Consider the following 13,089-nt stretch of genomic DNA (forward strand, 5'->3'; position numbering starts at 1 on the left):
TGTTATGCTGATAATTATACGGGGTGGACCTACCAGATGTCGCCGTTTTTCATATGATGAAAAGGTAATTACAGACTTTACTGTAATAATCAATACAACTAGATATATTGTGAAATTGAAATGAATTGAGGTAGAAGTCGATTCCCTATTACATCAGCATAATAACATCAAACAAATTTTATCTTATAGAGATCTATATAAATATATATATATATATTATACATATTTAAAATTTGTAATCTATTTTGAGTCAGGAAAAGTAAGTTTTTGGGAAGGAAATGTCGTGATGTGAATTCAAGTGCTTTTTAACGGTTACACTACTACGTAAATACTGTATTTTCTACTCTTATTGTATTATGCTGTTCATATTGAAGAAAACTTGTTAAACAAGAGATATATGTTTAATCATGGAGGATATACTCCTCCATGGTTAAATGTACTCTAGTTATTCATTCAGTTCACTGTTAAGAAATAAACAGCAAGTACACTGCTTAGAAGAATAATAAAATTGTATTTACAGGCTCTTTTTTTAAAGATATATTCTGAGGGGTGGGGGGTGTGGGGTGATGATTATAGATCTGGGTGCATCAGTAAAAGGTCCTAAATGTTGGGAATTAAAGAAAATCGAACGGGGGAAAATACTGCTGAATTGTGCTGTGCGTCGGGCGATTAATTTGTTGCACTGTTGTGTGGGATGCCCATTGAGACACGCAGTTGCCGACACGATGCTGATGCACGATTGCACTGTGTTGGTCAGGGGTCGGCTGACGCTGTCTAATACACGGCGATGTAGACCCTATACACTTGATTTCCTTAATAATTTATGATACCCTATTTAGCAATTTGAGCATTTTTAAAACCATAAAAAATGTAACGTACAATTACGTGCCTGTTTAGGGAAAAATAACCCATTTTACATGATTTTGGTAACACACATGCATACCCAAGTCAATGTGAATTCCCCCCCCCCCCCCAAGAGATATATTCAGTGGCGGATCCAAGGGGTGGGAAAAATGGGTATGTTTTACCCCCCACTGAAAGCAGCCATAAATATCACTAACCCAGTGTGAATGGCTAATACTGCAAAGCTTGATGGGTGTAGACCCTTGGACAGCACCTCAATAGATAAGGGAACACCCCCTAAACCTCCTTGTATCAGCCATAGGCCACCGGCACCACCCCAGTTTAAGGGTTTGTTATTGATAGTACAGGACTGTATGGTATGATAATTTTGTGAGAAAAAATATTTTATCACTATAATTTTTCACAATACAGTAATAATCAGTACAGTACTTCGCTAAACCATGTGATCGGCTTGTTTATATTTGCAGTATAGGGGGAAAAAAGGATTTTTTGATATAACTAGCATCTAAATCCACATTCTACACATTCAACCAAGTCATGACAGCATAAGAACAACAAAATTAATAATAATATAATATAATAATGGTGCTGTTGTTTGAAAACGAGAATTAGCTTTCCTTAATAAGAAAAAAGAATTTCATTTTAGGGTGTTTTTTTTTTGACAACACAGATAGATAAGTAGAACCTCAAACCTTTGTTTACATGGTTCACTCCATGTGGCTCTCCTTTGGTGGTAATGCTAGTGTTCGCCTGATGTTATGCTGTCTGACAGGTGAGAGTTACTGTTGATTGAGGCAGGAAGCGAAGCCCTGGTGGAATCCAGGGGGCTAAGATCAGTGGTGCATAAAAAAAACTTGGCAATTTTGCTCCAATTTAATACAGCCCAACAAAAAATTAAAAAGATCATCTCTTTTTTGGACTGCATAGTCAACGTTGGGGGCTTGGCCACTCCAAATATATTCCCAGTCCAAATAAAAAATCTTATTTAAACAGAGTGGAATTTTTAAAAAGAAAAAATACCACAACAGATAACCAAAACAACAAACTGCAATCAATATAAGGATATAAAAATTAGAAATCAAAATTATTGAAAATGAATTTAAAGTTTTGATAACTTTCACCTTTTTTAATTGAGATTTTTTTTTTTAACTTTAGTTCTTTAGCATTGAGAAGCTGTTTTAGACAAACCAGCAATGTAAATTTCAATTTTAAAAAAATTGATGAAATATAAAGTAGGCCTATTTAGTTTTTTTTGTAATTTCTTTTTCATTTTGTGCTTTAAAAAATACAAATTAAATTTTGTTTTTGTTTACGTGAACGGAAAAGTAAAAAAAGAACGGGAAATAATAATTAAGAGTTATATACAATACAAATCCACCGCTATTTGATTGGTTAGATGTTCCTGCGATGCGATTGGACGATCAAAATGACCTGTGTGAGGTTATGATAGGCTCGTTCATCAACTTGTTGAACTGAGCTCTCTCTCTCGGCCGACGCTCTGTTACAAAGTCGGAACTTGTCCGGAGTTGTCGATTAAATCGTCTTTCATCTAGTCCATAGGGGCTTAAAAAAAATAATTTTCATAATGTGGAAGTTAACGCCAAAGTTTCTTTTGCTTTTGTTGCTGGTTTTGCCTGCATCTGTTCTTTTAACACAAAATGGTAAGCTTTTGATTCTACTATACCGAAGTGTGTATGCCTAACAGATTGCACCGGTAAAAGTGCTACGTGTACAGCTTTAGTACAAAGTTTAACTACCTATTGAGGCTAGGCTACATACGCTAGGCCTACACGGAAAGAATGTCAACTCAGGGCTTGCAGGTCGAGTATAAATAAAATGGTGTAGTACTGGTTAATTTAATCAAGTTAAACATTTATGCGTGCTTGATATTGTGATTAGAAGCAGTCCAGTCCAGTATGTGTGTTTGTGAAAATCGAAATATATTAAAATTGACTCGACGACTGATGATGTGCAACGAACAGTGTAACGTTGGCTTTTTTTTTCTGTGCGTTGATGGGCCTATGCACTCTAATCCCAACATTTATGCTAATGTTGCAGTATCCTGGCTAGGTAGAGAAGCTGTATTATTAGTGTTAATTGGCCTACATTATTTCTTGTTTTTTAGGCGATGGCATGACATAAGGTAGGCCTAGCCTAGCTTTGGTTTCTGAACTGAGGCTGAGGTCTGGTTTCAGTCCAGCTCACTTTTAAGTTCCTGTTGTCTGGTTCCACAGTTCCTTTCAAATTTAAATCAAGATTGCTTTTTGCACAAGTTGCTTACAAGCTTGGGATTCCAAGCTTGCCCGAGACAGTATATATATATAATGAAATTGTATTTAAAATTGGAGAATGTTAAACTACAGAAAAAGATGAATATCTGAGGAAACTTATTTTGTAAAATTGTCATTCCCTATTACAGTAATTATTTTGAAGTGTACTATTATATTTATATTTTGATTGATTTTCCTCTGTGGCTTCTATAGTTAATAGCCCACTCACCATAGTTTTTGCTTTATCTGTGGATGGAATAGTCCTGTTTCCATCATTACTAGTCATTCTTTTCTATAATAGAACTTAGTCATGCAAGTACTTCTTTATCTTCTAAAATCTCATCCAACACTTGAATTTCCTACAGAGAAGAAGGCTTCGCTAGTGGCCACAGCTCAGGAAGATGACAAGGTAGAAGATATTGTTGAGGGAGAAGATGAAGATGCCCAGGTTGAAGAAGAAGAAGGGGAAGGCGATGGAGAAGAAACTGATGATGATGATACTGCTGCAGCAGAAGCGGAAGGAGAGACAGAAGAGGAGGAAGAAGAAAGATTGAAACCCTCACCAGATGCTGAAGTCTCTTATCTGTTCACTAAGTGGTCTGAACAAGGTAAAGTATTATGTATAGCCATTAACTAAAATCATTGACGCACGATGTACAGCAGGATGGATGAACATATGGCATTGCATCTTACATTGAAAATTTAGTTAATCTTGGGTCTAGTCAGTGCAGCCATTCACTCAGACCTACCACCAGCACAGCTGCTCTTCACACTCCATCAAGATCTAGTTGATTGAAATCTTATGTTGACCGAACATTTTCTGCGCTATTACTATGAAATTCCCTGTCGATTTAAGTTCGCTGTCTGAGTTCCCCTCCTCAACATTTTCAAAAATCTTGTTTTACTTACTTTCTTGCATCTTTTTTCAACTTTTCTTCAAAATTTCTTTTTCACTAACAGCGTATTGAGACTTTCTTTGGACGCTATAGCAAATATACGTATGGTACATTACTGTACATAGTCGAAAAAATTGTAAAATTCAAGTTTCACCCGCGTACATTTGTCTTGTTTTTTAAAAAAAAATTGAGTGTCCAATTTATGGCTGATTACTTTTGGAGCAGACTTGAGATTGAAATAAGTAATTTATACACTTGTTTAAAAAAACAAATCTCAAAAATAAAAAAAAATTATGATGTAGCCGAAAGCTTTGTCCAAACTATCAAATTTTAATAACTATTTCTTAAATAATTTTGATGTTGAAAATGTTTGTAGTTGGTCACTTTCGTGTAGATGTTCCTTTTGTAGAGAGTAATTGTTCTGTTTCTGTACTGTTTTGGGTTGACCAACCTGCATAGGTGTTTAGCACCTGTTTGGTCTTTCCTTGCTATGTTTTTGTAAATTTGTTTGTTGTTTTGTGCTTGGCAGAAATTTGAATAAAAAATTAAAAAAAATAACCATGATATGCTCATATTTGGGTGTTATATGACATCATCATACCCATATATGAGCACTTTACACAAATTTGTTACCTAAAATTTGATAGTGTGGAAAATGTGAGGTTTACAAAACTTAAACATACTCCTTACAAATTAATCTACCCTTTGTTCTGCATTTCCTTTCCACCCTTGAAAATATTTAAGCCTATATTATTGTATGTATCAAATCTTTCTTTCTTCCATTACTATTTTTAACATTTCCATTTTGATTTGCAGAGCTTCCAGTAAGCAAGCCTATTCAACTTCTCATTGGATTTAGCAACAAAGGCAGTAAAGACTTCATCCTGGATACAGTTCAAGCATCATTGAGATATCCACAAGAGTTTAGCTACCACATCCACAATGTAAGCATATACTCAATTTATTCACAATGATACATTGCTTACACATAATAATAATTATTATGTGTAAACAGTTTTGTTACTATTGCCATTCAAGATTATTTCATTGTCTATAAAGGGAGATATCTGGCAGGAACGTTTACTTCATAAAATGCACACAATACATGCATGTAGATCAAACATAATAATAATAATAATAAAAATGATGAGGATAATAATAATAATAAGTAATATGGCTCATAATGCTATAAGTTTCTATGCACTTCACAAAATAAAGATATTGAAATATACAGTGCTCCCACCAATTCGAAACCTTTCTAATTCCGAGACGCCAAGACCACTTTTTCTAAGTGCCAATTAACAAGCTTTTTTAACACAAAACAAATTCCTAATTGGAGGTTGAACCCTAAGAACACCATAAATGTCCAGGCTGATGTCCAATTGGAGGGAGAACTATAATTGTTTTTTTTTTTTGTTTTTTTTTTTGCTACATGTATATACAGTTAAACTTAAAATGTGTGTGTACTTAAATTGTTCTGCAGCAATTTTTTTGTATAACTGTAAATTTATTTTCAACAAGAGTTGGATTCTGATGGTGTTAGTGTCCAGTGATGTAAATTGTAGGCATTTGGACTGATTCCACCATGTACCTGCCCATGGTCCATTCAGAATCTGTTGTGCTTTATTTGTTGGTGGAGTATTTCCATCATTAGTGGAGTTCAACTTGTGCTGGTTGGTTTGTTTATAGAACCCATGGTCAGTTGCATTGTGGACATGATTTCAAACAACAATCTGAGGACAATTATGAGTGTAGCTCTGACTATACTATTAATTGGTTTGTGACAAGTATGATTTGTATGTTCAAGTGTGATATGACACTATTACGCCCATATTTGGGCAAATCACATCAATTTGTCACATAATGGAACATAATAGTTTAAGCATACTTTTGTAGTGTGTTTACATTTTATCAATCAATCACATATTTACAGGGTTCGAATTGTCCCATAGCACCGACAGCAGTTGCTGTAGAAAGGGCCTACCACTGCTGTTGTAAATCCCAGGCTTGACAGCAAGCTTTTTGCTGTTGAGTCACCTGACCCAGCAATGAATTGAATATACATTTATAGAATAGGTCTATTCTTAAAACAATTTATGAAGCTCATTGCTGTAGAATAATAATAATTGCTGTACAGTAAAGCCATAACCCACAGCTACTATTTACTGATGAAGCATTTTGAGGAAACTCAAACCCTAATTTATAGCAGAAACAATGTTTAGTGGCACTTCTGTAAGACGTAAGCATTACTCAGAGTGCATGTAATGAGATAGGTTTGTATAAATACCACCAGTGTACTATTATTAACCTTTCTTTGATAGAATATTTGGCTACCAGTGACTAGAGCACCTAGTATGATATTAGGGCTTGCTTCAAGTTACACCATAGAGGAAATAGAACAGAAGGAGTAACATCGAGCGAAGATCAAAGGTACAGACCTCCTCGCCGCGATCGTAATTATCTCACCGTTACGTAACCTACTTGACAACAAGATAAGGAGAAATCGGCAAACGCGCATGCGTCGATAACTCTTACAATCATAACATAGCAACGTATCGCGAGCGAGATCGTCGTGATTGAAATATCGATTTAGGCCTAGGCCCTAGGCAGTAATTAGGCCTATAGCTGTCTCTTATACACATCTAGATGTGTATAAGAGACAGACTTACAACTGATAAAAGAAACAGTTATTTTAAGCCGATTTTGACGTTTAAAGTATGCATTTTCTCGCCGAAAAAAATTCTGTCTGAATATACCAAACACGCACACAAACAAACCGTGGATGATGAACTGCGCATGTGTTTTTTAATTCTAATGTTTAAATGTTTGTGTATTAAGTACTCCACTAACGCCAGAGCGTCTATAGGGGTTTACACTTAAGCGGCGAGGAGCTGTGTGTACAAAGAGATAGTGCTGTGATAAGCTCCGCGGGTGGCCGTAGTGCAATTTAATAGGCACTAGCTGACTGTTTAATTGGATTAAAGATAAGCGATAAAGTCGATGTTACTCCTTCTGTTCTATTTTCTCTATGGTTACACACAACTATATCCTTCCATTTTAAAACTGTCTAATGCTTATGATTGTTTACCAGAATTTAATTATTATCTAATTGATTACTGGTTTGTTTTTGTCTCATTCAGTTTTCAACAATTGCGTACAACACTGTGGTTGAACCTGGCAAGGAAGCAACGCTTGAATACCAATTTCAAGTGTATGAAGTGTTCGCAACTCGTGCATTTGGCTTTGTAGTAGAACTCTTTTACAAAGATGAAGTAAGTATCTTTCTGCAATGGAACAATATAATATTGTGCATATTTTGAAGAACTATGAGAGGGAATTGTTTATGGTATTATTTGATCATAATTAGTTCTCAGATCTGATGTCTATGAATAAAGAATGAATGTAGTGCACTCCTATTGGAAATCTTGTAGCCACTCTATGTCTGCTGAAAGTTGGTTTGTTGTTTAATTACTGATCCCAACAGCATGCCTGCTTTGGTTCTGGTGGTGGAACAAGTCTTCTCGGATAAAGACTATAAGCCATATGCCCAGTGTACACAATTTGGCTCGTGCACTTTTTTCGAGACGATTGGGGGTTACCCCACTGTACTGGTTAATACAGCCCCTACTGTGGACAGACGAGATACAGCTGGTACCAGTTTAGGTAGGCCATACATGAAGAGACCCTTGGCGAGAAGAAAGTTACTGTACAAGCTGGTCCACACCTCAAGCACTTCGAGACGGTATAAAGCGCTATATAAATCGAATTACATTACAAGGTATGATAGCGAATTGCTTTTAGATGAGACGTTTATCGTTTTGTCCAATATGCAATACGGCTGATTTAAATGTAGTTAGATTTATGTAGGGCTTTATACCGAGGTGTGGACTAGCTCTCACAATAACTTGCTTCTCCCCTAAAGGTCTTTTCATGTCTGGTCTACCTGGTAAACCGGTACCAGCTGCTCTCGTCTGTCAACAACAGGGGCTGAATGGACCAGTCCACCGGGGTAAACCCTACTCGTCGATGTACTTGTTTCTAAGAAGTTGGCATGAGCCAGATTGTGAACACTGGGTGTATGGTTTATAGTCTTTTTTTACCACCAGAACCAGCGCTGATATTATGGGGCCCTGCCTTAACTGCTTGGCCATTCAACTTGCCATGGGGGCGCTCTTTATTAAATTAGAGGATTTTCTTCTGGTTTACTGCCCAATGAACCTTTCCAGAGTGGCAATTGAACTGGCTATGCGCACTTCTCACAAACATGTGTATGTTTTTACACTGTCGCTTGTGTGGACCTTAGCAACAATATCCAAAAGGCAGGGCTTGGCGAAAAGGTCTATTCACTACTGGGACACCATTAGAAACAAGTCTTTGTTGTCCATAATGAAGATGATGAGTACTGTAACAGTGGATGAAATGTACACTAACTGTAAATTCTGATGTAATTGTACTTACAGGAGAATAACTTATTCTTTGATGCAGTATTTAATGAAACCATTACAATGATTGAGATTGATGAAGGCCTAGATACTGAAACGTAAGTTGCTTATGGGTGATATGTCATTAGGTTACCTTGTTAAATTTTTGGTTTAGAATGAAATTTGCTAGGCTAAAATATGAAACCTCAAAAGCTATACAAAAATGGAGGCTTTTCCTCAGTAGGCATGCACAATGGTTGAAGCTAAATTTTCTGGGTGTGTTGTATGGAAGTGTGTGTATTGATGTCATAAGAACCAGTGCTATTCTTGCACTGGTGTATTTAGGCTTCAAGTTTCTCCATCAGCAAATAGTTGCTGTGGGCTGTGGCTTTTCTACAGCAATTTATTCTTCTACAGCAACAATCTTCATAAATTGTTTTAAGAATAGGCCTATGTAATAAATGTGTAAATGTATAAGGATGAGGAAACTCAACAGCAAGAAGCTTGCTGTCTAGCCTTGGATTTACAACAAAAAGCTCTTTCTACAGCAATTGCTATGGGGAAATTCGAACCCTATTACATTGTCAAGATTTAGATGTAATCCAAATGTTGAGACATCAACATTGCGATAATTGCTAGCCTATATTTTTATATGTTTGAACGATGCATCTTAGCATTGATCATGATTTCAGATTGTGATTGTGCTTTATCGTGCAACTGATTTTTGCTAAATTTTTTTCAGATTTTTCATGTATGTATTCCTTGGAGCTCTGGTCATCCTCTGCCTCTTTGGTATTCAGCAATTATTTGCTTCTTTTGGTGTAAGTAGATAATATTTTATTTTTTTAAGTGTTTTTGCAAATCTAAATGTTTGTTAATTTCATAATATAATGTTCATTAACAATCAATAATCATTTAATAATAATTAAATTGCTTGATCTGTCGAATGAGTTAGATTGTAGAAGCATGGTGTTTTTCTTTTCAATCATACAATTTGTCTTTAAAGAAATCATAGGAATGTTTTCTCTTTAAAAATGTTGGGGAGGGAACAGTGGGGCGGAGGCGTGGGTTAGCTTACAGTAATTTGCGCTTTATAAAGTGTAAACAATAAGTGGACATTTCCACTAAAGCCCCACCTCACAAATCGTGACAAACTTGACAAAATATGCATCATGTTTACTGTGCAAGATTGGTCATTTATATATTTGTCTTTTGTGTTATACACAGAAAAAGCGCAAAACTTCCCCAAAACCAGTTGAAATGGGCACACAAAACCATGATGATGTTGATATGGACTGGATCCCAAAGGAAGCACTTATCCAAAGTAAGTACAAGTTTTGTCCCCGTCCATGTAACTACTATAAACATGGAGGTATTAATGAGAAGGCGATCACTCGGCCACAGATCCCTTTGAAACGACAAACCGATGTGTTCCCCGCCTTTTGGATTGCGTGTGCGGACGTGTATCTTATTATTAACATTTTTTTCATTATGAACAACTTGGCAAGAACAGGCTTTTATACGCTTCAACACAGGAGTAGTGCGATGAATTAACTCATTAAATATCTTTAAAATTAACAATGTTCCTTTAATTGATTTTTTCCAACTTTTTAGTATGTTATGTGGATATTTAAGGAACATAAAATATTTCTGTTGCAATTCATTCTGGGTTGATGTTGCCTAAAGATTGAGTAGTTCGACTATAAAGATGAGGCAGTATAAAACTGAAAATTACTCTGATTTTAGTTTAAAATTTTGAACAGTCCACACTCGTTCACACTAAAATGACTTAGTTTATTGAGTCGAATGGCCGAGCGGTTAGCAAGGGCGCTGCAAGCTATAGCCATAATATGGCAGGGGATTCCCTGCCTTGCATCATATGCTAAACATAGAAATGAAGTCTTGCTTTTTCGCGAGGTTGAAGAGTCTTGGATCTGGCTTTATTTAGTGAACTTAGGAAATATGATGCTATGCCCAGGCCTGTCCTAGGAGAAAACAGATATAATATGTAATTAGGCTTACCACTGCCGTCAGTTAAAAGCAGCTAAAAAAAAAACCCAAGCTGTCAAACAGTATATGTACTCTCCTGGTGGGAGCCTGTCTTTAACCTAGACAAGCTGAAAAGAGGCCAAGTAGAATAAATGTTTTAAGTACAGTGCAACGTTACTGTACACAATCAAATGTAACATACAAGATAACCTAGCTGTATTCCAAAATTTGCATAATTACATTGAGGGCGGATTCAAGGGGAGCCCAGCCGGTCCAGCTCCCCCCTCCCCCCAAGTTGTTCAAACATTTTAAAAAATGGAGATATAAAAGAAAATTATATTCAAATTTTAAGCCGGGAGTGCTCCAAATATTATACCTGTATGTGTAGTACTTAATACCAAGTAACTCTTGCCAAGGTGGCCTTTTGCGGAGAAAGAATGGAGAGTCCCTGACCTCGCAAAGTGGAACGATAGTGCTTGGAATTGCATTCAGGTTGTTGCTGAAACAGAATATCCAGCTTGTCTTGTTGATTTTGCTGCCTGAAAACAATTTAAAAAAAAACGGGTAAACTTTTAAAATAGCTTGCTATTGTCTTGGTTTACCATCCGTTACTTGTATTTATTTACATTTCTTTTTTTTTTGCAGAAAAGACCCCTTCCCCCCGCAGGTCTCCACGTCGCCGCACCAAGCGCAGTACTGGCTCAGGCGACGAGTGAACTTCCATGTAGAGTCACGGCCTCCTGATCTATGGGTGGAGACATGCAAACCAAAGGAGGAAGGGAATATCAAAATTTGCAATTTTACAGTGGATTTCAGCATCATCCTAGTGAAGTTTCTTAAGTGCGTATGGCGTCGGAAAAGGAAATACAACATCCAGAGTCTTATAGAATATAAAACAAGCAGCCATATTAGTTTATATGTCACAATTAACAAAATATAGGAATGGCACTAGTGGCAACATTTTATTCTGCAATATTGCACATTTGTGTGGTTTCTTTAGGTGGTATGTGTGATAAACATACTGTGTCACTGGCAGATCCAGGGATTCTAAATAGACGGGGAAAGGAAGGAGGGTTGTTGGGGGCAGAGAATTTTATGTCTAGCATGGTACCTCTAAATGGACAAAAATGGCACTCTTAAATTTATTCTGAAATTTGAATGTAATCTTCTTTTTCATTTTTTTTTTTTTTTTCAAGGAGGGTGGCTGTGCCATCCCCTTGAATCCGCCAGTGCATATATATAAAATTGTGGAATAAAATATGTTTTAAGTGCTGTTCCTATATTTTTTTAAATTAAAATTGTTAATATATGTACTACAAGTACTTAGGGAATTGCATTGTCTACTTACTAAACGTCATCCATGATTCACTACATATAAAGACTATAGAATACTACTGTATTACAGTTTTTGAAATCTACTGCAACTCTTTCCATAAAGCACCTTATTACCATCATTTCTAATATAAATGATGATGCAATGCTGTCCTGAAGCAGCTTTTCTAATTGTTGAAATACAATATATATCATGGTGTTATATCAACACTAGTACTATAATTCACAATTTGTTGGTGTTTTTTTTTTCATCTCTGAAATGGTTATGTTTACTTTAATTATTGATTAAAATCTTATGTTACAAGATTAAATACCTTATGAACTAATTGCGATTATTTAGATTAATTTATTTCTCATACATTTTCACAAAATATTGATCTGTTTTGCCATCCATGATCAGTTCACTTTGATAATTATTAAAATGAAATAACACATTTTTAAATTTTGAGTCATGAAGTCATTATTCCTAATTGTTAATTTATTGAACTATAATATTTACATGTGTTTTTTAAGTATATGTAAATAAGATGATGTGTGGTGCATATGATTAATTGTTAACAATATGGTGGTTAGTAATTATGAAAGCCAGATACAGTACATTAATGACAAAATTGTCTCATTTTCATGAGGGCCTATACCAAGAAAAATCAAGGTGTCCCTGTAAGGAATTAGTGTGTGTAGGCCTAAGTATGACTTGAAAAATTTCCCTTTCAAAAATATTTATCTGAAATTATTTTATGAATTCACTCATCCCATTGTACTGTATAGGAAATATATTAAAATGTGAATATTTTACTGGTTTGTATATCAGTACAGTACTAAAGTTTGTTTTAATGTGATTTTCTCTTCTACAAGTAAATGTACTATGATTTTCTTCATCCAAGATTGGACGTTTTGCATAACTGTTAACATTTTCCTCTCTTTTGGAGTAATGATTACAGTATTATTATGAGAAACCTTTCTATGAACTAAAATTCGTTCTTCATTCCATATGCAAGTATTTTTGGGTGATATTTTTTGTGAATAAATAACACGTGAACGGTTATTACAGTTGTTTCTTTTTTTCTTTTCTTTTTTTGAGCCCAAAAATCGACACGCACATCTTATAAGTACCCCTCTTTGGTAATAGAATGTGCTGACAATAATGACAGGGTGATACAGTATTATGCAACAGCACAGTGTCTTGTGGGTTTATGAGGATTGCTTTCTTTAACGCTGGTACAGTATTATCAAACCTCGTAAAAATAGCTTGTATTGATTAACCTTGTATAGTAATAGCCATTTATGAATAACAATTATTCGTATTCCTCAATAGTG

The 13,089-nt window shown here is 35.5% G+C and overlaps 1 protein-coding gene across 1 annotated transcript; it reads left to right on the forward strand.

The window, feature by feature from the left end:
* The first annotated feature begins 2,335 nt into the window (after positions 1-2,335).
* LOC117106565 (translocon-associated protein subunit alpha-like) lies at positions 2,336-12,817 on the forward strand. Its single transcript, XM_033247949.1, has 8 exons — positions 2,336-2,525; positions 3,500-3,742; positions 4,847-4,974; positions 7,171-7,302; positions 8,491-8,570; positions 9,194-9,272; positions 9,679-9,775; positions 11,086-12,817. The coding sequence occupies exons 1-8, from the start codon at positions 2,450-2,452 to the stop codon at positions 11,154-11,156; spliced, it is 906 nt and encodes a 301-aa protein (XP_033103840.1). The 5' UTR covers positions 2,336-2,449; the 3' UTR covers positions 11,157-12,817.
* Positions 12,818-13,089: the final 272 nt, after the last annotated feature.

This window comes from Anneissia japonica, unplaced genomic scaffold (assembly GCF_011630105.1).
Source record: "Anneissia japonica isolate Jap-2015-1 unplaced genomic scaffold, ASM1163010v1 scaffold11144_len554210_cov170, whole genome shotgun sequence".
Taxonomy (NCBI): domain Eukaryota; kingdom Metazoa; phylum Echinodermata; class Crinoidea; order Comatulida; family Comatulidae; genus Anneissia; species Anneissia japonica.

Coding starts and splice junctions, on each gene's coding strand:
- LOC117106565 (XM_033247949.1), top strand. CDS start 2,450: ATGTGGAAGTTAACGCCAAAGTTTCTTTTGCTTTTGTTGCTGGTTTTG. Junction 4,975..7,170: donor TTAGCTACCACATCCACAAT/GTAAGCATATAC, acceptor TGTCTCATTCAG/TTTTCAACAATTGCGTACAA. Junction 9,776..11,085: donor AAAGGAAGCACTTATCCAAA/GTAAGTACAAGT, acceptor TTTTTTTTGCAG/AAAAGACCCCTTCCCCCCGC.